The sequence below is a fragment of the Anabas testudineus genome, chromosome 18, assembly GCF_900324465.2.
Source record: "Anabas testudineus chromosome 18, fAnaTes1.2, whole genome shotgun sequence".
Classification (NCBI taxonomy): Eukaryota; Metazoa; Chordata; class Actinopteri; order Anabantiformes; family Anabantidae; genus Anabas; species Anabas testudineus.
The window spans coordinates 9,756,883-9,784,763 of NC_046627.1; the positions used below are offsets into that span (position 1 = coordinate 9,756,883).

The 27,881-nt window shown below is 36.0% G+C and overlaps 2 protein-coding genes and 1 pseudogene across 2 annotated transcripts; all 3 read right to left on the minus strand.

Annotated features, from left to right (window-relative positions):
• Window positions 1-5,240: 5,240 nt before the first annotated feature.
• Window positions 5,241-12,402, minus strand: LOC113168612 (low affinity immunoglobulin gamma Fc region receptor III-like). The gene is made up of 8 exons (XM_026369658.1): window positions 12,208-12,402; window positions 9,619-9,879; window positions 9,287-9,532; window positions 8,953-9,105; window positions 8,513-8,566; window positions 7,143-7,208; window positions 6,931-6,998; window positions 5,241-6,115 (listed from the first exon to the last, which is right to left on the minus strand). Exons 1-7 carry the CDS (start codon window positions 12,248-12,250, stop codon window positions 6,931-6,933), a joined length of 891 nt encoding a protein of 296 aa, XP_026225443.1. The 5' UTR covers window positions 12,251-12,402; the 3' UTR covers window positions 5,241-6,115.
• A 909-nt stretch (window positions 12,403-13,311) lies between these two features.
• On the minus strand, window positions 13,312-20,309 carry LOC113168609 (annotated as a pseudogene).
• Window positions 20,310-22,104: 1,795 nt separating this feature from the next.
• LOC113168615 (low affinity immunoglobulin gamma Fc region receptor III-like) lies at window positions 22,105-27,833 on the minus strand. The gene is made up of 8 exons (XM_026369662.2): window positions 27,815-27,833; window positions 27,649-27,693; window positions 27,127-27,387; window positions 26,795-27,040; window positions 26,473-26,616; window positions 25,892-25,957; window positions 24,440-24,516; window positions 22,105-23,762 (listed from the first exon to the last, which is right to left on the minus strand). The coding sequence occupies exons 2-7, from the start codon at window positions 27,689-27,691 to the stop codon at window positions 24,440-24,442; spliced, it is 837 nt and encodes a 278-aa protein (XP_026225447.1). The 5' UTR covers window positions 27,692-27,693; window positions 27,815-27,833; the 3' UTR covers window positions 22,105-23,762.
• Window positions 27,834-27,881: the final 48 nt, after the last annotated feature.

The following is a 27,881-nucleotide window of genomic DNA, read 5'->3' on the forward strand; positions in this document are numbered from 1 at the left end:
TCAGGTTTGGTTCAGCAATGTTATGTGCCCAAAGAATGACGTTAGCTGACTACCTGAATATAGTAAGGACCAGGTTATTCCATCAATAGATTTTTTCTTCCCTGATGTCATGGGCATGTTCCAAGATGACAACTTTAAAGAGACATTGTGCTTAAATCTAGTTGTACGGTATCTTGCCCATGCATCATTTGTAAACGCACAATAAATGTCCCCATAAAACCAAAGTTGTTTGTTATCACATCAGCTCACTGCAGCTTTAGGCTAAGCTAATCACCTTTGACTCCAACAATCCTGTCTCCTAAAAGTCACATTCCTATACAAGTAAATTGGAACCAAATGTTTGAAGTAAATTATCAGCTTAATGGCAACATGTACTGTAACAAATACTAACACAAAGCAAGTGTCATGTAAACAGTGTAGTAACCTGCTTACACCATAGTCATATTTTAACACTGCCGTTGTTAACATTAATGTATATGGTTGTACATTTCTAAACCAAATCATTTATTTGGAACATTTGAGCCATTTTACAAAAACTAATGCAGATCTAACTCCAAATGCTTTTGATTTATGTAATTGTTATGGTCTGTATATTACATGTAACACAGTTTTGAGGTAAAATTAAAACAAAACAGCAAAGGCAGGTGATGCACTGTACCTTTCTCTTTTCTTATTACGACAGCATATGTTGCTGTGCCTGTAGCAGCTGAATCGACACTTTCAGAGACTGAAAAACAGGTCAACAGTTTAAATGGACACATCAAAAGACACAGACTAAATGCTTTATACACAAACTTTATTAATATTATGACTGTTTTTACTCTAGATTTACAATAAACATATAGAGGATCTGTCTCTTAACTAGAAAAAGAAATTATGAACACATCACTCCTGTCTTGGCTTCCTTACACTGGCTGCCAGTATGTTTTAGGATTGATTTTAAGATTTTATTAATTAACTTTTGAAGCCCTAAATGACTTTTCCCCCAGCTAAATATCCCAGCCGTTAAAGCCTTATAAGTCTGAACGCAGCCTGAGATCCTCTGGTAGAAATCTTCTGTATGTCCCTTGTGTTAGAATGAAAACTAGAGGTGACAGAGTTTTTCAGTTAGAGCCCCTAAACTCTGGAACAACTTACCTGAGGAAATAAGATCAGCTGACTCAGTAACATCTTCTCTTTAAACGTATCTCTTCCGGTGAGCCTTTTCTAATCTTCTTTAAACAGAGACGACTCCTCATTTAGAACGACTTCCTATTAACTTGGATGATGAATGTTTTTCCTTTGGAACTGGTTTTCTAAAGAACTAATTCTGATGTTGTAGTTGTTGTAAGTTTTCTTTGTATTATTGTTTGTTGCTTCCTGCACCCCAACTGGTTGAGGCAGATGGCCAACTAACTTAAACTTGGTTCTGCTGGAAGTTTTTTCCTCTAGGGGGAGTTATTCCTCTCCAATTCAATTCAATTCAATTCAATTCAATTTTAATTGTAGAGCGCTTTTTACAATTGACATTGTCACAAAGCAGCTTTACACAACCAAAGAACAGTACATGAACAGTGAATGTGTAAGAATCATAATAGTCAGATTGTCCCTGATAAGCAAGCCGAGGGCGACTGGGACATCATTAAAAACACTCAAACAAATAAAATGTTGTTCATCTTGCCAATTGGTAAATGTGTTACCTGTTTTAACTGGACACTAGATCATTGTCTTCATGTTCTGTATAAAAAACGACTAAAACTATGCTAAACGACCAAGGCTGTTTACATTTGTTCAACAATTTTACATTAATATTTTATACTACAATTGAATTTACTACTTTGTCTGAAGGACTGTATTATCTAGGAATTTGGGTTATTCATAAATAAAGGCAGCGTAATTATGTTACTTTAAACGAGAAAATCGTGGCCAGTGTGTCTGGTTTATCTCACCTGTTTGATTTCCAGCTGAGCCTGATCCAGGTCTCACAACTGCAATAGAGAAAAAAATAACAGCATCAAAAGAAAACCTAGGTTTTTTACATGAAAAGGTTGAACTCATAAATGGACACAATCAGAGTCAGTTTCACCAAATTAGAACAAAATTTGTTTTGGGTTATTTGACTAAAAGGGCAACTGTTTTATATATGGAGTGAATTATAATATGGTAAATTTCTAGTAACACTGCCCCAACATTTGAAATGACCTCAAATAATGTTGTAAAATGGGTTTACCACACTGATTTTTATCAAAAACAGTGCTATATTATTTTATTATTGATTGTCTGATCAACTTTTTGCAATATGATTTCAGTTAGTTAGAATTAAAAATAATTTTTAATAGAAAATAATAAAACTTAAAATGTAACAAGTAGAAAGTTCTGATGAAACTAATTGACATTAACTAATGCTTTGAACAAACAAAAAACCCAGCTACGCAAATTGTGAAATTTTAAAAAGCAACAAGCTCTTACAGCAACTGAAAACATAAATTAAATGTAACCCTTATCTTATTTTTTTACCTCTGTGCCATAACCTTTGCCTTTAACCTTTGACAAAGTGAAGTACCCCCACCACCAGCAGCAGCAGGATAAGCAGTAAAACCGTGACAATGATCCATGGGGTGGAACTGGAAGAGGAAGTCTTTTTCTGACCTTCTGGAATGCATACAGAAAGTACTACTTAATAATGTGCAGGAACCTTGAAGAAGTTTAACAATTAATCACTATATTGTGTTTCATTCATTTTAAAATGTTGCTGTGTCTCACCTCTGACAGTCAACCTGCTCTCTGCTGATTCTCCAGCTCCAGAGATGTTGCACTTGTAGAGTCCTTCATCAAACTGATCACCAGCTGGTGGTGAGCTGTATCCAGTTGCAAAAGAGGAAGCTGGACAGTAGAAGGAATATTTCGAGGATCTCCTAAACCTAGCTGACACGTTTTCTATAGAGGAAGCAGAGCCGGAGAACTTGGAAGTAGGTTTTTCCATCACCTGGGTTGTAGTCACTGAGGTACTCAGTAACTGCCTTGGTGGCATGGCTCCACTGGTGAATGAGAGTCGCCCTAAGTACTTGAGTATAGGGTCTGGGGCCCTCTGTTAAGAAATGTCAGGTCCCTGAATGACCACAATGAGTCAAACCAATGAGTCAGACGTGTTCCCAGTGCAGGTTGTCCTCCCATAAGGGACGTAGCCAACCTTAGCTGAGGTGGCTAGGTCATCTGTTTTTTATACCTCTACGATGCCTTCAAGACAAGTTGTTCCGGAAATGTCCCATTGGGACGAGGCCCGAGGAAGATCCAGCTCACACTGGAGGTATTAGGTCTCTCAGATGGCCTGGGAATGCCTCAGTGTTTTCCCATAGGAGCTGGAGGAGGTGTCTGGGGAGAGGGAAGTCAGGGCATCCTTCCTTAGACTGCTGCCTCTGCGATGTGGCCCCAGATTAGTAGAAGAAGATGGATGGATAAATGGATGTCCAGGATTCAGATGAAGCATGAACAGATATAAACTACTGCAGTACAAGACAACTTTCTTTTTATTATTATCTTTATTATAACAGTTTATATCTAAGATTAACATAAACCTCAATATCCTTTATATTATACAACAAAACTCAAATAAAGAAAAGTAGTACCACAAACTGAAACGGTTTTATTTACTATGAATTTACAAATTCACACAGAAAACATAGAAAATACAAAATAACCATATAAATCAAACAACCAGAAAACAATGTGGAGCTAGACAATGGAGGAAGATAATGTTACAATACACACCAACAATTTTCTTGTACTTCATTCATTCCAGACTTTGACCCTGTTCATTCTTTCTATCTGGACTTAATAACCTAGTAAACAGTGCACTCTGGTGGTTGTTGACTAGATCACACAATTCATAACATGTTATTATTACATGTAATATGTCCTGATGCATCATGCAACACATTCTGTAAAATGATTTCACAGTTTATTTTATAGTTTTGGGCTTCTTCAATGCCTCCGGGCCGGGACAACTTAATACTGTATATCATCATACTGGTCAAAAACACCCAAAAACAAACAAACAAAAAAAAACCAACAACAAGTGGATTGATAGATTTTGTTTTGTTCTTTGTAATACTTGCTTTGGCCACATGAGTGCACCACTCCAATATAATCTACAGGTGCTGGTCATCATCAAAAAGTTGATGTATTTCACTAATTCTGTTCAAAAAGTGAAACTTGTATTGTTTATTTCTTTTAATTTTGGTGATTAGAACTGACAACTAATGAAAAACTCAAATTCAGTATCTCATAAAATTAGAATATTACTTAAGATCAATACAAAGAAAGGATTTTTCCACAGTCTAATCAGCTAAGTAACTCAAAACACCTGCAAAGGCCTTTAAATTGTCTCTCAGTCTAGTTATGTAGGCTACACAATCATGGGGAAGACTACTGAGTGTACAAGCAATAGGGATAACTGCACCCTGGAGAGAATTGTGAAACAAAACTCGTTCAAAAAGGAGGGGGAGATTCACAAAGAATGAACTGCAGCTGGAGTCAGTGCTTCAAGAACCACTACACACAGATGTACAGTATGCAAGACATGGGTTTCAGCTGTTGCAGTCCTTGTGTCAAGCTACTCTTTAACAACAGACAGCGTCAGAAGCGTCTTGCCTGGGCTAAAGACAAAAAGAACTGGACTGCTGCTGAGTGGTCCAAGTTATGTTCTCTGATGAAAGTAAATTTTGCATTTCCTTTGGAAATCAGGGTCCCAGAGTCTGGAGGAAGAGAGGAGAGGCACAGAATCCACGTTGCTTGAGGTCCAGTGTAAAGTTTTCACAGTCAGTGATGGTTTGGGGTGCCATGTCATCTGCTGGTGTTGCTCCACTTTATTTTCTGAGGTCCAAGGTCAAAGCAGCTGTATACCAGGAAGTCTTAGAGCACATCCTGCTTCCTGCTGCTGACCAACTTAAGGGAGATGCAGATTTCATTTTCCAACAGGACTTGGCACCTGCACACATGGTATTCTTGTTCTTAACTGGCCAGCAAACTTGCCTGACCTTAACCCCATAGGGAAGTTATAGGATATTGTGAAGAGGAAGATGTAATATGCCAGACCCAACAATGCAGAAGAGCTGAAGGCCACTATCAGAGCAACGTGGGCTTTCATAACACCTGAGCAATGCCGCAGACTTTCTTTGTATTGGTCCTAAGTAATATTCAAATTTTCTGAGATACTGAATTTGGGGTTTTCATTAGTTGTCAGTTCTAATCATCAAAATAAAAAAGAAAAAACACTTGAAGTATATGAGTCTATGTGTGATGCCTGAATATATTAAACAAGTTTCACTTTTTGAACAGAATTAGTGAACTAAATCAACTTTTTGATGATATTCTAATTATATGACCTGTAGGGAGTGGCTCTGATTGCAGACTGTCGCCATAGTATTGCTAAAACCTTCATGTTTTCTTCCGGGTGAGCTGTAATTTGTAATTTGTGCATTCTACACACAAGACTGTTGTAACTTATGGAGTAGATGTAGTTCACATTATGGTCAAGTCTAAAACATATCTGCTTTTCACCTTTATCACAAACGATGAAAAAAAAAATATTAGTAAACAACAGAAACCTTGTCAAGATTCTACTGCAATTTGAAAAAGTCTTCAGATGAAACTAATGCAAATGCATCACCACACTTTTTTCAGGTTAATGTTACGTTGTTGACCACATATAAGCCGATCGTGACAGTTTCACATCATGTGAAGTAAAACTAATAGAATAGAAGCTGACCACAATGAGCCTCATTAAAGACCTCATCCGTTGTTTGCTTTTGAGCTACGTTTTCACACGGGTGAACAGATGCGCGGCTGATGGAAAAAAGGTGGTTTAGTCGAGTGTTTAAATGTTTTCAACTTAACTTGCTTTTAACTTAAATGTACTTCATTAAATCTACATCCAGACAATGTTTCCATCTTTAAAAAAAACATCACTTTTATTGTGTAATAAAAACATATAGGTTTAAATCATCTTGTTAAGTGACTACACTAAACATACAGCTGTCTTACTTCCTCTTTTTCACACGTCTGTGTGGTATTAGTTTATACACACTGAGGTTAACTGTGTTTTAAAGCTCCTCCTTTACTCAGCTCCCACTGAAACCTGTAAGACACAGAAAACGTACTGAACAAATGGAAACAGAAAACATAGAAATTAAAGCTTTTAGCTGCACTGTAGAAGTTTAACTTAAACCTGTTCATAATTTTTCTGTTTTTCCCCCAAAGCTTATTGAGTTTATCAGGTTTTCTGTTTTGTTGAGATAATTCTCAAGGCACCGTATGACTTGGCGCCATATAAATAAACTTGAATTGCATTATATCCAAACTGCTATAATTTAAGAGATGAAGATGATACAAAGAAACAAAGAAAAAAAACTTTTTTCTGCTAGAGTAATTAAATTATACTTTCCAAAGCCAGTTCCTCAAACAATTAACCATGATTACTGACACATTTATTCAATAACCAATGAATGACATAGATTTCTACATAACTACATAATTGTCTTTAAAAAAAATAAAAATAAAAATAAATAAATAATAAATAATAATATATATATACTATATATATATATATATATATATATATATATATATATATATATATATATATATATATATATATATATATATATATATATATATAAGAACTATATATATACATATACGTCTTAAAAGTATATATAGTATATATATAGTATATATACTTTAAAGACTTTTTTAGGTGAGAGGTGACACCTTTCTAATATGGCAAATTAGATTTACTAATTAACTCTAACCTAACATGAATATCTATGGATGGCCAGAGTACCAGGGGAGAACATGTAAGTTCACAGACAACAGCCGACCCGTTGGTGACCCCACCGTATCACCTCTACCATCATCTCAAATGACATGAATCTGTATTGCCCATGTTCTTACCTACTGGATTGTAGAATAGTATATATCTTCTGGGTTGGTATGAGCCAAAGGATCCGATGCACCTTGTTCTACATTAAGAAAGGTTTACATCAACATGCTGCAAAAATATTCACATTTCATTTACTTTTAGTGTAAAAGTGGCCCTGTCTCTAGTTTTGATTGCTCACATTGGCTGTTATTCAAATGGGTATTTAATGAAGAATGACTCTCACCATGCTGTTGAGTATCATTCAAACCCAAATTGTAGTAAGAGCGTCCACATGATGATCTATACTCAACTGACAAAGACAGACGTAGTGTGAGTTAGCTGGCTCATCAACAACACATTTGGTAATGATGCTCTGAATCAGCTTAAGGTTAGTTAATCTGTTGCCATAAATGTGTTCCATTGTGTCAGGAATAGTTTGACATTTTGAAAAATGTGACCAATAACTTATCTAACTCATCAACAAGTTATAAAAGATCAACAACAAAATTCTTGGAACAAAGAGAATTCAAGTTCAAGTTCAAACTTCTTTTGACCTTTACATTATTCCCTGAACTTAACCCAGTGCTGTGATGTCTAACCTAACCATAAAAAACTTTATTAGTACTAGAGTCACATGACTGGACATTAAACTGCAAGAATGCATATAAAACAGAAAACACACATTTTGTAGATCTGATATTTAGCGAACAAAAATAAGTTTAACAGATGCTCCAAAGCCACTTACAAGTCAGTACAAGGTACAAGGGTAAGCAGAGAAGCATGAGGAGGTCTTGCCTAAGGACCCCTTCTGGAGGTAGGCCACAGCTGGGATTTGAACCCCAATCCTCCATATGGGAGACAGTGATGTTACCACTACACCAACCAGCTGCATAGTTGCTCAAGTACATTTTATTTTATCATTGTATGGATGGTTTGTGTGAGGGTTCAGGCTTTAAATTGAGGCTAAAGGATATATTAAGTTTTTTTAACTGAATTGAATTTAATGAATATGTCAAGATTAAGTATTTGAGACTTGTTGTCTCAAATTGCATTTTACTGTAGTTGTATAGGTACATTAGTTTTGGGTTGTCCACACACAGGAACTGCATGAAAAAATAAGCAGTGAGTCTTCACATGCACTGTTTGTTTAAAGAAATGATCAGCTTAATGATCCTGTGTTTCAACTATTTACCATGCGACTAAAAACCTACTTATTTATATATAAAATACATGTTGCAAAGTTGGAGTAAAAGCAGATGCTTTAGCCTCTTTCTCTGTGGTTTTCTTCTGTGCTTTTAGTGTAAGAAGCTCAGTTTAACACCAGCACCCACACATCTAACACATACTGAGACAAAACCAAGCAAGTGTCACGTATACAGTGTACAGTAACTTGCTTATGCTTGTAACAACATAGTCATATTTTTACTCTGCTGTTATTACCATTAATGTACATGGTCATACATTTCTAATACAAACAATATTTATGGAACATACGAGCCATTTTACCCAAATTAATATAGACATTACATTGAATTATGTGCTTGGTATGACCTATATTACAACTGTTTGTTCAAGCAGGGTAATGCTGTACATGAGGAAGTCATATCTTCTCACCTGTTTGATTCCCAGGTGAGTCTGATCCAGGTCTCACTGTGGACACATACATCACTATTGCAATAGAGAAAAAAAAAAGTAACAGCATCAACAGAAAACCATGAGGAGAAGAAGTTATAATTTTATTTTAATCTAATGTGGTGACTACTTGCTCTGGATGATACAATTGAAAGAACATCTAGTAAACTTTGCCCAAACATTCAAAATAAACACAAATAATGTTCTATAATTAGGTTTGCTCATTCTTATCAGTCCTCTTATGGGAGGTTTCCTCTCCTCTAAAAACATAGATAAACATACTTAAAAGTTCTAAAAATGTACCAAGAAAACATTTTGCTGCTTTAAGACTGATTGGTTGTTGTTGTGAAGCAGCATTGTACATTGTAAGTGTTAAGCTCAAATATGTCAGTAAAATGTATTTTGAACTTTATTTATCTTACCTTTATGCCAGTAACTGTGGGCAAAGTAAATTAGTCCTACCACCACCACCACCACCACTGCCACTAAAACTGTAACAAAGATCCATGTGGTAAAATTCGAGAAGGAATTAATGAGCTCTTTGGAAGAAGGAGTAGCCGTCACTTTTTGACCATCTGCAATGACCATATAAAGTATTGCATCTTATAATTTGATTTACCATTCACAATATTTGACAACATATTGACAGTTATTTAATATAATGTGCTGTTTAGAGCCCATATCTAGTTTTACAGTTTCTCTTAATTATATCACATCTACATATAAATTCTATTTTCCAACGTTGCATTGTCTCACCTCTGACAGTCAGCCAGCTCTCTGCTGATTCTCCAGCTCCAGAGATGCTGCACTTGTAGGGTCCTTCATCAGACTTGGAAACATTGTGGATGATCATGTTTCCTTTAAAGCTGTTACTGACTAAGAGTCCATAATGATAGAAATGAGCTAATGTCTGTGAGGAAGTCATCTTGTTTCTACAAGTCAGAGTTACAGCTTCTCCCTCCATCACAGGAAGAGCAGGAATTTCCAGGATCACTGAACCATCTGAACAACAAGGATGTAAAAGCTGATTTAATGATACACTCATGTTGAGTTTATGACAAAATGTTGTTGTCATGATAAAAACTTACTGGTGACAACGATGTTGACACTGTTGCTTCTTTTACCCCCTCCAGCATCAAACCAGTATTTTCCACTGTCAGCTGGATAAACATTATTTACAGTGCAGGACGACCCTGTTTGTGTCCCCTTAGTAGTTGTTTTACAAGAGGGTATTTCCCCTTTGGAGTCATGTATAATTTCACAATAAAAGACCCCCTCACAATAAAAAATTACTGACTCATATTGAAAGAACTGTGCTCTGTTTGGATCAATATGAAGAGAAACTGCATCTGCAACAAAGAAAAAGAAAGAGATTCATAAAACAACCGGGATGTATTTTCAAAATAACAGAAAAAAAATATTGAGCCAGTACAAAATGATACATGGCAGAATCATTCATGTGATAAAGAGACACAGTTTTTCTTTCTTTTTTTCTAACATTTACACTAATATGGATTGGGTGTTTTTTTGTGATAAAATTATGCTACATTGTACGATGGAAATGGAAATCATCACCTTATAGAGGGCTAAATTCAAAGACACACTGTTTGGAACAACTCAAAATGGTACTTGTAGTTTCTGTGGCCTGCACGTGCTTGTATTCTCTTAATGATGGTTGGTGTCCTGGGCTATCTCTTTCTTCTCCTACATGTTCTGTTGAATCTAGGTCAGGTGAGCATGGATGCCAGTCAGTGCTATCAATTTCTTGATCCACCAGGAATCGCCTGCACACTCTCACCACACGAGGCTGTGTATTGAAATGCTCCAGGAGGAAGGGTCCTGTTACTTCCTGCAGATACCAGTCCTGCTGGTCATTGCTCGTGAAGTTGCCTGTCGATGCAGAAACTAGCTTGCATCTCTCTTTGTTGTTTGTATTTTTTATATGTGTTTTTGTTGCATTGGTACCAGAGAGTGAAAGTCTGGCCTTTATTTTTACTGTGTATAAATAAAGCCCAGGACTGACAGCTGCATTGTGGTCCAGCGGGCCCTTGGTGACACGGCAGGGCTAGTAAGCTAATGCTAATTAGCCAACTATGACTAGTCTAAACAACTGGTAAGCATGGACTTAGCAGGGGCTAAACAACAATAAAAATAAGGCTGAAGTGACTTCCATCAGTGATCCTTGCTAACGTGGGATCATTGTTTAATAATAATGACAATAGTGTCTGTATGTAAAAGGCTTTGGGTTTTCTGTGAGGTTAGACCAAGACACTGAGCTGACAGGTAAACAACATTGCGGTAGTGTTTGCCTCTAAATTAGCTCACGCTGGTGCAAAACAGAGAAGGCAAGTCCAGGGAAATGTGGAACCCTCATAAAGAACTCCTGGCTGTCTCCCTGTGTCTATTCTACCTTCCTAAGGAATTCCCACAACTGTTTTTCTTCTTTGTCTATGTCCACCTGAGAGCAAATGCATCCGCAGCCACAGTACATCTTAAGAATATGCTAGATAAATACTGTATGTCATCCCTGTTCCCCCTAAATTTGGCAGGGGGGATTTCAACCCCTGTTTAGTTCATAAAGTACTTAAAGAATTCTACCAGTATGTCAACTGTGCCACCTGCCTGGGGAAAAATGGTTAAATGCTATGGCTCAGTCTGAAATGTCTGAAAACAAAGTGGAACAGTCCTTTGCAAAAGGGAATCTCCTCTCAGCTTGGCAATGCCTCAAAAACACGACACCAGTGAACTCTTTCTCTACCAGCCACATCCAAGTTGCAGGCAGCAGCTTCACTTCACTCCCCAAGGGCATTGATTATTTCTTCACCAGATTTAAAAAAGACAATAGTATAGTAATATAAAATCAGTTCTCACCTTACTCACACCTGAACATTAGATGGTAAGAGCCCTTAAGAACACCAAAATTAATACAACTCTCGGACCATATAACATAGGCACTGTGCTGAGGTGTTTCAGCATCTGTTCCCGACCTCTTTGTCCAACAGCACAGTCCTCACAATGTGGAAACACTCAACAGTAATTCCTATCTAGAAGAAGGGTACTGCCAGGGTCCTGAATGATCCTATGCCTGTGGCACTCACATCTCTGATAATGAAGGCTATGGAAAGAATCATAAAAGATAAAAAGAACTGACTCGGTGATGGACCTGCTGCCTTATGCATAGAGAGCTGGCAAAGGGGTTGGTCATGCAAAGATGTTCACCCTGAATACCATCCACAAACATCTGGAAATCCCCAACACCACAGATGACCTCAGCATTCAACTCCATGTAGCTGAACATTTTAGCTGATAGGCCCTTCATATGCTTCCATAACGATCACCAAGTCACTCTGTGAACTCTCTTACAGACTTTCCTACCATCATGTCACAGGGAGTGTTGGGGAACAACTCCCTGTCTGACATACTCTTCACCTCCACTGGCTCTCCACAAGGCTTTGTTCCCTCTCCACTTCTTTTTATCCTCCAGACAGCCAACTGCAGGTCTGTCCGGTCAAATTCTCACAATGTGAAATTTGCTAATGACACAGTCCTTCTGTCTCTGCTCTCTGGCCACACACACATCAGCTCAGTTCTGCAGAATTCTGTGGAGTGGTGTGGAAATTCATGCTTTGAGCTCAACATAAATAAAACAAAAAAAAATATATATAACTGGTACTTACTAACTTTCTGATCACATTCACAAAACAGCAGCATCACAATCATCACTAAAGAAACACAAGAACAAAACAAGATGTGTTTTTATACTCAATGTGCTCATTCAAATTATTGATACAGAAAAACACAATACTTTAGCAAAAAGTTTGTACTTTAAAGAATACTATAGTATACTCAGTACTCACACAGTGTGATGCAGAGAGCTGTGACATCCATGTTGTAAACTGACTGAACATCAGACTGAAGTGTAATGTAGGTGCACAGAGGGGCCTCTTCCTGTTTTCATACTGCTGTTAATGTGATGATTTTTTTAGATCACAAACTTTCTCTATTGTTGTAGCAGAAATAATCTAGTGGTTAAACATCAGTGGGAGGAGTGTAGCACAACTGTGAACTTAAAAATATGTTTTGAAATTTTAAACCAGTAGACCAAAGCATTTTACAGGTATCATAGTTAAAAATATATCACATCTACAGCTGCTGTGCTGCATTTCAGCTCAAACCACAGCAGCGAGTTGACAGAATGGTTCATGTTCATATCTGCTAACACACTGATGTTTGGTTGATTTGGTGATATCTTTGTATTCCTTTTTAGTGTGTTAGCATGGTAACATTACTCATTTCTACAGTATTAGACAAATGAATATAGTTTTCTCATAATGTCCTCTCTTAAACTTGTATTTGACAAAGTTAAGTCTGAAGCATTTACTTTTATTAACAGCTAATTTCAACATTATTACAATTTTCAATTAATACAGTCTAAAAGCAGTATCAATATCATGACTTTCCTCTTTTAATGTCTTTCCTTTGTGTGTGTGTGTGCCTCGCTATCTTTCACTCAGAAACACACACACGTTGTCCTATTCTGCCCCCTGCAGTACAACACCAATAGTGTTATTTTCATGACAAACATTTGCAGACAGATGACATTTGACATTTATAATGCAACATATAGTAACATGTAGCAAGCAACATGTGTGCCCACAGAGATTCTCAAAGAGGTGCAGAGTTACATTGATGGTGAAAGTAGAAATGAACAATAAAAATAACAACAACAACAACAACAACAACAATAATAATAATAATAACAACAACAATAATAATGAGGATCATAATAATACATTTTATTTAAAGCACATTTCAAAACACTCAAGGACACTGTACAATCAACAATAAATCAACACAGGACAAAACAGACTATAAAAATGCAGATGAGTAGGCGATCTTAAACAGGTAGATTTCTAGTTTGGATTTGAAGATAAGAACAGAGTCAGTGTTACGGATGTCCTTTGCTAAGGAATTCCAAAGAGTAGGGGCAGAACGGCTGAAAGCCCTGCTGCCCATAGTGCTAAGAAGGGCAGGGGGGAACTTTGAGGTGGATGGTGGAGGAAGATCTGAGTGAGCGTGAGAAGGTGGCAATGTGGACGAGATCGGACAGATATGGGGGGGCTAGGTTGTGAATAGCATTAAAGGTATACAGAAGGATTTTAAAGTCTATTCTGTATTTAACCGGAAGCCAGTGGAGTTGTTGTAGGACAGAGGTCGTGTTTGGAAGTGGAGGTTTGGCTGATGATGTGAGCAGCTGGGTCTCAGACTAGTTGGAGCTTATGAAGCGATTTTCTGTCAATACACAGGGAAAAACTGTCAACTTTGGCAAGTGTAGATTTTGTCCCCACAAGGAAGAGTTCTGTTTTATCACTGTTTAATTTCAGGAAGGTTGAGGTTAACCAGAGTTTAATTTTAGCTAAGCAGTCGATAAGGGAGATGGGAGGGAGTGTTGAATTTTGGCTTACTATGGAGGTAGAGTTGGGTGTCATCAGCGTTGCAATGGAAGTGTATATTGTATTTGTGAAAGATAGTGCCTAGGGAAAGAAGGTGGGTGATGAAGAATATGGGGGACAGAGGTAAAGGATTTGAGGCAAACAAACTGAGTGAGGCCTGCGAGATAAGAATGAAACCAGTCGAAGGGGGGTGGAAGTGATGCCAATTGAAGGCTAGTCGATTGGGGAGAATTGTATGGGAGATAGTGTCGAAGACCGCACTCAAATCAAAGAGAATGAGGATTAAAGGTAGTTTAAAATGAAGTTATGAAGTGCCCTTCATACCTGTCTAATCTCTTGAAACCTTATACTCTACTTCACGCCAGACTGCAGGGCCATTTCCTACCATGTCCCAGTACTTTGGAATAATCTACCTCCTGACACAGACCCTTTTTTTAAATAGATGTAAAATCTTTTGTTTTTTTAGTGGATTGTTTTTGTGTATGGTTTTTTCACACTATGACCACAAGAGTGCATCACGACACCATGTTTTAAAGAGCATTAAGTTCTAAATTAAGACTGTCATCATAATAAAAAAAAAGCAAAAGTGTACACTGTGAAAAACCAGGGCAATTCAAGGATTTTATCCTTTAGAGCAAACTTAGCCCTCACTACTGTATGAAATCACTACTGATGTAAGCATGTGGGGTGTTCTGTTATGTATTAGGCCATGAGACTAGTTTTTAACACACCATGGCAAGTATTTCTTGTTGTTTGACAAGGATTAGAAACGTGCTTACTGTTGTAGATATTTAAATGTGTTGTCAACTTTAATTTCGCTACCCCTTAGTGTAGTGCTGACATACCGTCTAGCAGCTGCTCAACCACAATTTCCTCAAGGGGATCAATAAAGTATTAATTACTATTATTATAGAAATAATAAATATTATTATTATTATTACTATTATTATATATCAGTTTTACAGTGTTTTCATTTAGGAGGTAAGAAACATTAGCATACTATTTCTGTCTATGCTCTAGTAAACGTGAGACATGCTGCATCAGGTTCACAGGAATATTACGTTGTTGACCGCAAAGAAGCAAGACAGCCTTGTTTCAGATTAAATGAAGAAACACTATTAAGTTAGAAGTAGACCACAGCGCATCTATTTAAAAGCCACTGAAGCTGTGTACGCTTGTTACTTCTATTTTCAAACGTGTGAACAGACATGCTGCTGATGGAACAAGTTGGTTTAACTGGTGGAAACAGATACTTCTTAAAGAGACATGTCCTTTAGTTAGTCAGAGAGTTTAAACAAATTCAACTTAAACTAACTTTGACTTCAAATGTATTTAATGAAAGCTAAACACTGTTTTTACTTTCCATGCAACTCTATAGACAGGTAAAAAAAAAACACTATATTTCATAGTAAACACATGTGTTTGTAATAGCTAGTTAAGCAACTTTACATAAAGTTACAGAGGGTAATTGTTTTTTTAAAGCTCCTCCTTCAGTCAGCTCTCACGGAAACCTGTAAAACACAGAAAAGGCACAGAACAAATATGAGAAATATATGAGAAATATTATGTTTATGCATGACCAAGAAATATTTCAGTGGTTAAACTTACTTCCAAACTTGATTCTATCATTTAACAGATGAAGACGACTAAAAACCAACATCCAATCTATGTGTTAGAATAATGAAATGATACTTCCTGTAAAGTTTTCAAAAAACTATTAAACAGAATTGCTGACATATTGATGTAATCATCAAGCTAATTTAACTACAAACATTTCTAACTAAGACAAAAAAACTCACTTTTAACATCACATTTGGATTAAAATTTAGTACATTTCTTAATACTTACTGTTGGAGCATGAAAAATGTCATGGAAATTTCTCACAATAATCAAAACTAAGACAACAGCGTGAGGATTCATTTCAGGTTTACTATATGCAGCATGGAGAGAAGACATCGCCAGTGTTCTCTGACTCTGTCTTCTACTGTTCCACTTTTATAGGCACAAAGAAAAACAACCCCCCCACAAATACAAATAACAAATGTCTTATCACATGTCTTGGTATCTTGGTATCTCATGTCACTGATCATTACATTCTTAAGGGTCGTACATCCATAGATGGTGTTTTGAGTATACTTAATCTAAAGGTGTCCTTTCTGGGACTTTTCTTTCCTGAGGTTAGTTTGTTTGTTTCTTAACAAAACATTTTCACTACAAACGTCACCCGTCAAAATGAGTCATTCAAATTTGTAACTTTTACATTATGATTTGCCAAATGTGAAAAATATAATATATAGTAATTGATGCTTGGAACATGAAAGTGTCTCAAAAGTAAATAATTATGGGTGTTTGTTACCATATAAAGCTATTTACCTTGAAAAATCCAAATCCCCATTTTCGCCAGTCTACAGTTTTGCAATCATACAGCTACCTTGAGTTGCCAGTGACATGAATCCATCCATCTCATTGACATATATTGTTTTTATTGTTCTTACCTACTGTATTGTAGAGTACAAGGTATCTCCTGTTAAAGGTGGGTTGGTGCCAGTCGGTGGAGGTATGACGGATGGTTCTGCATAAAAACAAGATTAGGTAATCATGTAATCATGTAATAATAACAGATTTCATTTACTTTGAATCTAAATGTGGCAGTGACTGGTGTTGGTTGATGCAACATCAGTTACCATTAAAACTAGTTTTAAAGAACTCACCAAGCTGTTGAGAATTATCATGTAGGTCTAAAACGTAGTAAACTGATCTACGTGGTGATTCATCTATATCTGGTAAAGACAGAGACAGTGGAAGTTGGCTTGCACATCAACAGCAACATAAGAATTGATGTGTTTATAAAACATTTGTTCCCATTCAGGAGTTTCATTGTATCTATTAGGACAAATTTGGTTAATAGGTTTTGATTTATCTAATACATAACATTCCAACTAGATTTTATGTTCAATTTCACACTAATGTAAAAAAAAACAAACAAACAAAAAAAAAAAAACATATTGGAAAGATATTACACACTGCACAAAATAATAAAGGGAACCCATCATTAATCCAATTTAAGTTCAAGTCCATCACATTTCTGGGATATCAACCTGTCCCGTTAGGAAAGTATAGGAAGGGTTCTGTGACAGAGTCTGGAGAAGGTTTAGCTTCCTGCAACATGCTCCAGCATGATCAGTTTGGTGGTGGGTCTGGCACTGTGTATCTGGCACTTCACAGTGCTAAGCAGAGTTGCCCTGCTATTAGATAATGAGATGAGATCGTCAGACCCATTGTAAAACCATATGCTGGTGTAGTGGGCCCTGGATTCCTAATGCATGACAGTACTAAGCCTCATGTGGTTGGAGTTTGTCAGCAGTTCGTACATGTTGATGGCATTGATGCTATGGACTTGGCTACCCATACCCCAGACCTCAATGCAATGAGACACCTCTGAAACATCATGTCTCATGATGTCTCATGCTAAAAAATAAATTCTACATCCCCATAAAGCCACAGTCATTTTATTTTACATTTTATTTTAGCATACAAGTCTTTTCATCAAAATATAATGTTTAATTAATGTTTAAGTACAACAGAGGATGAGATCAAGTGTACAACCTCTACACTACATACACCTTGTACTCTGCAGATGCTTAAGCCCCATTCTCTGTGGTTTTCTTCTGCAGTTTTAGTTTAAGAGGCTCAGGTCATCACCAAATAATAATACATTTGAAGTATTTAAGCCATTTTTACCAAACATAATATACAGTAGATATCACTCAAAATGTTTTTAAGTAATGTGCTTGTTGAAGTCTGTCTATAATATGCAGTATAATTGTCAAGTAAAATGAAAATAACAAAAGCTGGTGATGCACTGTACCTTCCACTTTCCTGTTTTTTGTTACAACAGCATAAGTTGCGGTGGTTGAAGTGGTTGAATTGATGCTTTCAGAACCTGGAAAAAGGTAAAAATGTAAATTACATTTAATACAAGGAATATTATTATTAAAACTCTTTTCTTTTCACAAGTGTGTGATGTGTCTCATTTTTTACATCATTAAATCACTGGAAAGTAGTTGCCCAGTTTTGCATTTGTTATTTGTTTTCTGAATTGTTACCAGATTATTCTCTTCCTATTTAATGTTCAAAATGACAAATATACATGTAAAAAATACCTTTGAAATTTGTTTCACAGCTTATTTATCATGATGTTATACTTGATTTTCTATTTTATGTGAAGAGCTTTGTAATCTGAAAATGTATGTTCTCCAAAGACAAAACACAATAAGAGCCATTTTCTTATTGTACATGAAGAAGTTGTGTATAGTATGCCTACACCACTTTAATGATATGTGGTTTGTTTTGTTCGCCTGGTTCTGCTGGAGGTTTCCTCCTCTAAAGGGAGTTTTTCCTCTCCACTGTTGCCTAAAGCTTGCTCAAATGGGATTGTTGGGTTTTTTCTGTAATGTTTTGTATAAATATTTTCTGTAAGGTCTTAAACCTTAAACTATAAAGTGCCTTGAGATAACTTCTGTTGTAAATTGGCGCTATACAAATAAAACTGAATTGAAAACTGAATTTTCTCACCTGTTTGATTCTCAGTCGAACCTGATTCAGGTCTTAGAGGGGACGCTACTGCAGTAAAGGAAAATGACATTAAAATGTTTACCTTGTATATAGATACAACCACATTGAGTAACATCAAATTAGAGAAAAATAAACATTTTAACTAACTTGCTGTGGACCATTAAGTAAAACTAAGTAAAACAATGATGAAGTCTGAAATTTAACAAAAATAAGATTTGCCGCTAGAATTCTCGCAAATAGCTGTCATCTTATGGCAGAAGTTGGCTCCTCTCACCAACCTGCAATTAAAATACATCACTTTGTTTGCACCAAGAAAACATTCTGCTGCTTAGAGACTGATTGGTAGAATTTTTATTTTAAAGACTAAAACCACAGCTTATTTAGACACGCTTATCCGAGCCATGACTTGTGTGGCTGTTATTCTCTCACAAAAACAAATATATGAGTAAAATTTATGTTTACCTTTATTTTCTTTACCTCGGTGGCAGTAACTTCTGATAAAGTGAATTAGTCCCAGCAACATCAGCAGAACCACAAATAAAACCGTAACGATGAACCATGGGTTGGAAATGGAAGAGAAAGTCTCTTTAAAAGGGGAAGTAACCGTCTCTTTGGAAGAGGAAGTAACTGTCTCTTTTAGACCTTCTGCAACGATGATACAAAGTATTGCACTTTAAAATGTGCAGGTACTTCCACACTATTTGAACAACCCTAAGAAAATTAACTAATATAAAGTGTTGCTTAAAGTCAATATTTAGAGCTACAGTTGTCATTTATATCCTATCTGCTTTACAAATCTTTCTGTGTTTCACCTCTGACAGTCAACCTGCTCTCAGTTGATTCTCCGGCTCCAGAGATGTTGCATTTGTAGAGTCCTTCATCAGGCTTAGAAACACCGTGGATGATCATGTTTCCTGTAGAGCTGATACCAATCAAGCCTCCATAGTGATAAAAATGAGCTGAGGTCTGTGAGGAAGTCGTCTTATTTCTACAAGTCAGAGTTACAGCTTCTCCCTCCATCACAGGAAGAGCAGGAATTTCCAGGATCACTGAACCAGCTGAACAACAAGAATGTAAAAGCTGATTTAATGATACACTCATGTTGAGTTTATGACTAAATGTTGTTGTCATGATAAAAACTTACCAGTGACAGTGATGATTGACACTGTTGCTTCTTTCCCCCTCTCCAGCATCAAACCAGTATTTACCACTGTCAGCTGGAAAAACATTTGTAACAGTGCAGGACGACCCTGTTGATGTTCTCTCATTAGTTTTATTACATGCTGATATTTTTCCTTTGGACTCACGTACAACTTCACAATAAGAGACCCCCTCACAATAAAAAGTTACTGACTCATATTCAAAGAATTGTGCTCTGTTTGGATCAATATGAAGAGAAGCTGCATCTGAAAGAAAGAAAAAGAAAGACTCATAAAACAGTTGTAATATATTTTTTTAAATTATATGTGACATTTAGTCCAAGTTATTCTTTCTACAACACAACAACTAGTAAAATGCTAAATATGAGTTAATAACTTGTACTTACAAACTTTCTGATCATGTTCACAGAGCAGCATCAACACAATCATCACTAAAAAAAAGAAAGAGATGTTTATAAGATCTATGTGCTAATACAGCTTTTTGATACAGAATAAACACACAACTAAACATTTGTACTTTAAAGTAACAGAGACAGACTCAATACTCACGCAGTTTGATACAGAGAGCTTTGACCTCCATGTTGTCTTGCTGCTGACTGAACATCAGACTGAAGTGTAATGTAGCTGCACAGAGGCGTCTCTTCCTGTTTTCTTGCTTTTGCTGAAAATGTGATGATTTTTTTTAGATCACAAACTTTGTCGGCTGTTGTAGCAGAAATAAACTGGTGGTTAAACACAAGAAGCAAAGCACAACTGTAGACTTGAATAAAATATGAATTGAAATGACCAGTATACCAAAATGTTTTACAGCTATCAGATTTATAAATATACTACATCTCATCCGTTAAATGTATTCTAGGTCAAACCACAGCAGTATCTTGATAAAATGGTTCATGTCTGTATCGTAACCATCTTACAGTGACACTGTAAACACACTGATGTTTGACAGGTTTAGTGATTTTGCGAACATTAGGAAATCAACACTAAACACAAAGCAAAACTGATGGATGCAGAAAATTCCATCAATTCATTTAACCGTTTGTCTTTTTAAGGGTTGTGGAATGATGGTGCTACAGCTGCCATAAGGCGAGAGGCGAGGTACACCCTGGACATGCCACCAGTCTATAACAAGGTGAAGATTAACCAACGTATTTAATTTTTTATTTTTTTAAAAAGCCATTGACTTTTATTAACAGCTGATTTCAAGCTATTAGCTTGAGTTTCTACACATAAATGCAGTATCAGTACCATGATTTTCCTCTTTTAATTTCTTTCCTTTGTCTTTATGTTTCACACACACGTGAAAAAACATTCAATTCACAAATCCTACTCTGCCCCCTGCAGTACACTAACACTAAGTAACAGTAACAGTATGACCTAACATTATTTATTTTTTTTCCATACACTATTTTAATATACAATTTCCACAAAATGTACAATTACAAGGTACACTCAGTGGTGACCAATCCATGTGTTAAAGTCTTGTGCACTCTGAACCACTCACAGTTTGATGAATCCTGACACTGCCATTTTCAAATATGCTCAGCCACCAGGGATGACAAAAAAATCAATTTAAAGAAGATCTTGGTAATTCTGAACATTAATGTAATCAAATTACCTCACTGTGTTGCCAGCTTAAACATATTAATCACTGCACTATTCCAATAGGTGATAACTAGCTGAAGAAACAACTTAGCCATAACACACACACACACAAACAAAAACACCAAGAGTGTTTACTATGATTTTAGAAAAAAAAAAAAAAAACAAAGCAGAAAAGAAACAATGGACAGGTAAATAGGTAAATTAAATAACCACAAAATAATGTTTGTTTAACTTTTTTTCTTTTCATTCCAGACTTACCTGGTTTGGGTATTCTGGGACCTGTTGTTCTTATATCTCTATATACAGCATATGGTTATGGACAAGATTTTCCACTTGTATGTTGACTCTTCAAAGCAGTGGATTACAAAAGCTTGATTTAATAACCTAGTAAACAGTGCATTCTGGTGGTTGTTGACTAGATCACACAGTTTATAACATTTTATTACATGTTAGTTATTTAGACATATGTCCTGCTGCATTATACAACATGTTCTGTGACATAAATTCACAGTTTTTAGTTTTTGAGCATTTTAATGTGCAGTGACTTTGACTTGATAGCATTTGGACAATTAACCCCCTGGGGTCAAGGGATGTGCCAGTGCGCCCAAGTCACGAAACCAAATTAAGATAACATAGCTGAGAGAATGTTCCATGTCTGTATCGTAAGAATCTCACAGTGACACTGCTAACAAACAGATGTTTGGCAGGTTTGGTTATTTCCATATATGTAATCTTTGGTGTATTAGCATCCAAATTAACACTAAACACAAAGTACAAGTAGTGCTGATTGAACATTTTATTATTATTATTATTTTGTTTTAATATTTGAATTAGACAAATACAAATATTTTCCTTATGATGACACTTTGGAAAGTCATCTGTTAAACCTATATCTGACACTGTTAACCCCAAAGCCATTTATTTTTATTAACAGCTGATATCAACATTGTTAGAAGTTTCCATAGATACATAAACGCATCAGTATCATGATTTTACTATTAATATAGTTTAATTAATACCTTTACTCTTTTGTGTCTTTTACTCATAAACACAAACATCCAAACACACATTTTTTTCACAAGTCCTACTCTGCCCACTTATAGTGTGATTTTCAATTAAAGTGCAAATTGTGACAACTAAACATACTTGCAGACAAATGGAATATGTGGAACACAGCCTCTGTTTGGAGTTCGACAAAGATTTATGCTTTTATACAATTTTGCTTTGTGTGTGATGACTCTCCAGAATAAGTAATCAGACCTTATTCAACTTTACTTGAAATTTAGCTCCGGTTCTTCCCATTTTTCTTGATAGTTACTGAGATGTTTCTAAATCTTGACTGGAGTCCACGTCCTGATAGCCATCTTTCCTGTAAAGATTTATCTGATGAAGACTCCATCTTTTATCAAAAACTAGAATTACTGCATTTCAGCTGCCTTCACTAATAATTAACGTTGTAGCTTAAACACAACTTCCTAGATTTATATTCTTTAATACAAATCCCCACTAATAGGGAACGTGAGCTGGGTTTAGGCCGAAGTGAGACAGGTTAGTTTTACCCTACTGATGATGTGTTGTTGCAATAGCAATCCTGCTATTTTATGTAGTAATCCTGGGATTTGTTTTTGTCATACTCACTTAGACCACAAGAGTGCATCACTACACCATGTTTTAAACAGCAAGCGGGTCTGGATTCTGACTGTCGTCAAAATAAGTCTAAAAAACCCTCACATTTTCTTCCAAGTTGAGTCAAAATTATTATTCGTACATTAAAATACTAACTAAACTACAAAACTGTGACAACTGTGAAAATGACCCCCTCCCCCATCCCCATGGGGGCTTAGAAACATTAACAAACAACACAAATATATAGACTGTATTATTATTATTATTATTATTATTATTATTATTATTAGAGAAATGAAAACAAAATGCATTGAGATAAATGGAAATGCAGTACCAGACTTTCTCTCTGTCAGGGGTCTTGTAGATACCTGGTAAACATGAGAACATTATGTTGTTGACCTCGGAGAAGACAATGCGTCTCAGATTAAATGAAGTAACACTGTGAAGGTAGAAGTAGACCACAGCGAGTCTATTTAAAAGCCACTGAAGCTGTGTGCGCTTGTGACACGCTGCTGATGGAACAAGTTGGTTTAACTGGTAGAAACAGATACCTCTCAAATAGACATGTCCTTCAGTTAGTCAGAAAGTTTAAACTAATTCAACTTAAACTGATTTTGACTTCAGATGTATTTCATGAAGTCTAAGTGTTTTACTTCACATACAATAACTTATATTTAACAGTAAACACGTATGGGTTTAAAATAACATGTTGAGTGACTACGCTGAACATACAACTGTCAGCCATATCGTGTTCTACAAAACTGAGGGTAACTGTCTTTTAAAGCTCCTCCTTCAGTCAGCTCTCACTGAAACCTGTAAAACACAGAAAACACAGAGAACAAATATTAATAAAATACAAATTACAGCTTCACACTGCACTGCAGAAAGTTTAATTTACACATGACCTGCAAATATTTTGGTGGTTTAACTCATTTTCAAACTTAATGAGATAATTTAACAGATGAGGACGATTAAAGACCAACAAAAAATCTATGTCTTAAAGAAAAAATACTTCCTGTAAACTGTTTGTAAAACCATTAAACATGATAGCTGACATATTGATGTATTCGTTAAACTAATTTAACCACATATTTCTAACTATATAAACTCACTTTTAAAAACATCACATTTAGATTATATTATAGCTAGTACATTTACTTAATATTTACTATTGGAAGCCTTTTGGAGCATTAAAATTAAAGTTGCCTGTCAAATTGAGTCAAATTGTTAATTTCCAACTAGTACATATATGACTTGCCAAATATGAAACCTACAATATATTGTTCTTGGTGCTTGGAACATGAAAGTGTCTTAAAGTATATGAAAATAAATGTTGGTACTAGCTAAAGTTATTGACGTTAGAAAATCTAAATCCCAAGTTCTGGCACTATACAATTTTGCAATCATACTACCTTTAGTTATCAGTGACATGAATCCATCCATCTCATATGACATAGTGTTTCTTTTTTTTTTTTTTTTTTTGTTCTTACCTATGGGATTGTATAATACAAGGCATCTTCTGATAAAGATGGGTCAGTGTCAGTCAATGGAGGTGATACAGCTGGTTCTACATAAAAACAAGATTATGTTATCATGTTGTCAAAATAATCACACACTAGAACAGATTTAATTTACTTTGAATCTATTTTGATCTAATCTGTTGGTTGATTGCAACATCAGTAACCATTTATATGGGGTTTTATTACACTCACTAAGCTGGTGAGTTTCTTCAAGGTCCAACGTGCAGTGCCTATAAAAAGTATTCACTCCCTTGGTTGTTTCATCCTTTGACATTATAAATCAGGCATGGTTAATAAAAGGTGGTGACTTATGTCAAAGTGAAAACAGGTTTCTACAAAGTAATGTCAATTAAATAATAATATATAAGGTGAAATCAGTGTTTGCATTAATATTCATCCCCTTTAAAATGACTGACATAATCCAACAGAGGTCCAGATATTTGATACTAGTAGTCCCACAGTTAGTGAATTGGGATCACCTGGGTGCAGTGAATGCAGTCTCTAATGATCGCAGTATAAAGAAACTTGTGTCTTGAAGGTCCAGTCACTGGTTATTCAGTATTTTCTGGCTAACATTACACCATAAAGACAAAAGAACACTCCCAGCAACTCAGAGAACATGTTATTGAAAAGCATAAGTCAGGGGATGGATACAAAAAAATATCCAAGGCTCAGAACATCCCCCGGAGTTCAGTGAAATCCATCATCAGGAAATGGAAGGTATATGGCACATGTCTAAATCTGCCTAGAACAGGCCGTCCACACAAACTGAGCGACCTTGTAAGAAAGAGGCTAGTGAGAGAGGCCACTAACACACTGATGACTACTCTGAGGGAGTTACAAGCTTCAGCAACTGAGATAGGAGAGACTGTACATACAACGGGTGTTGCCCGGGTTCTTGAACAGTCAAAGCTTTATGGAAGAGTGGAGAAAGCCATTGTTAAAGAAAACACATGACTCCGTGGTCCAGTGGAAGAGGGTTCTTTGGTGGATCTAGAACCTCTATGTGCTGTAGCTGAGATAAGGATGCTGTCCAAACTCCTCTCCATCTTGAACAACACCTCCCACCCACTGCACAATGTGTTGGCTGGACAGAGGAGCACGTTCAGCCAAAGACTTATTACCATTAAATGCTCCACAGAGCGCCACAGGAGGTCCTTTCTACCTGTGGCCATCAATGTTTACAATTCCTCCTACATCTGTAAGCAGAGGGGGAACTCATAATGTCTTGTATGTTCTATATATATTAAGTTTTCTGTATTGATGTTATTCTGTGTTAATGTTGGTGTGGATCTTCCCTGGTTGCAGTTCCCTTTTTTCTGCCTGTGTTGAGAGCAACTTTAACAAGGCAAAACAATTTCCCTCTGGGATTAATACTGTTATTTGAATCTTGAAAAAACAAGGTCAGGTGACATCATGTACCTTTTACTTTCCTGGTTTTTTTTGGATCAGTATGACCCGCTGTGGTTGAATTGATATTTGCCGAACCTGAAAGAAAGTTAAAAATGTAATCTACATTGCTCTTTATTTTAATATTAAGATTATTAAAATGCTTCATGATCTGAATGTTTTTTATATAGGTGAGTGATATATTAATACAAAATAAGCCGTTGAAACAAAACTTTCATGTTGCCTAGTGGTAAATTTGTTACTTGTTTTAACTTGTTGCTAGATCGACGTCTGTATGTTTAGTGTCAAAAATAACTAAACAAATGCTTTATCCTAAAATAGTTTTGGAAGATGTAACTAATGTGGCGACTACTTGCTATGGAATATACAATAAAAAATGTGTAAGTATTGACCAAACATTTTAAATGAACACAGATAATATTCTATAATTGGGTTTGTTGCTATAATTCTTAACAATAACAGTCATCTCATGGCAGGTTTCCTCCATGTATACAAACCATGACTGACATGTTCGGACACTGCATTGTTCAAGTGTTATTCTCTTACAACAGCAAGTTTTTAAGTAAAATGTATTTTTACCTTTATTTACTTACATTTGTGCCAGTAACTTCTGACAAAGTGAAGTAGTCCCACCAACACCAGCAGAACCGCAAATAAAACCGTAAAAATGATCCATGGGTTAGAACTGAGAAAAAAAGTGTCTTTAAAAGGGGAAGTAACCGTCTCTTTTTGACCATCTGCAATGATGATACAAAGCATTGCACCTTAAAATGTGCAGGTACTTCCACAATATTTTAACGATTCTTAGAAAATAAACTAATATAAAGTGTTGCTCAAAGTCAATATTTGGAGCTACAGTTGTCATTTGTGTCCCATTTACTTAAAAAACTGTTTTCAAATGTTTCTGTGTCTCACCTTTGACAATCAACCTGCTCTCTGCTGATTCTCCAGCTCCAGAGATGCTGCACTTGTAGAGTCCTTCATCAGACTTGGAAACACTGTTGATGATCATATTATTTCTGGAGCTTCTACTGATCAAGTCTCCATAATGAAAAAAATGAGCTGGGGACCGTGAAGAAGTCATCTTGTTTCTACAAGTCAGAGTTACAGCTTCTCCCTCCATCACAGGAAGAGCAGGAATTTCCAGGATCACTGAACCATCTGAACAACAAGGAGTTAAAAGCTGATTTAATGATACACTCATGTTGAGATTATGACAAAATGTTGTTGTCATGATAAAAACTTACCAGTGACAACAATTTTGACACTGTTGCTTTTGTTCCCCCCTCCAGCATCAAACCAGTATTTTCCACTGTCAGGTGGAAAAACATCTTTTATGGTGCAGGATGACCCTGTTGATGTTTCTGTATTAGAGGTTTTACATGATGATATTTTCCCTTTGGACTCATGTACAACTTCACAATCAGAAACCCCCTCACAATAAAAAGTTAGTGACTCATATTCAAAGAACTGTGCTCTGTTTGGATCAATATGAAGAGAAGCTGCATCTGAAACAAAGAAAATGAATTTGTTATTTTTTAAATAACAAAACCAAAGAAATTAGCTAGTATGAAATGGTGAATGGCAGCTGGATTCCTGTGATACTAGTTTAGTACTTTTTTTTCTTTCTAACTACTAATGAGAAGTGGTTGGATTAACACAATAAGAAACATAATTTCAGTTTTCAGTTTGTAAACCACAAAACAATAGCACACAGTGAAAAAAATATCCTACTGAAAGTGTTCAGTGAGTAAATAGCTGGTACTTACTAACTTTCTGATCATGTTTACACAGCAGAAGCATCACAATCATGACTAAAGAGACAAAAGAAGAGAAAGATGTTTATAAGATGTCTGTGTTTTATATTTGTATCATATTACATACTTCAACTAAACGTTTGTACTATAAATGAACAGACACAGACTCAGTACTCACGCAGTTTGAAGCAGAGAGCTGTGACCTCCATGTTGTCTTGCTGCTGACTGAACATCAGACTGAAGTG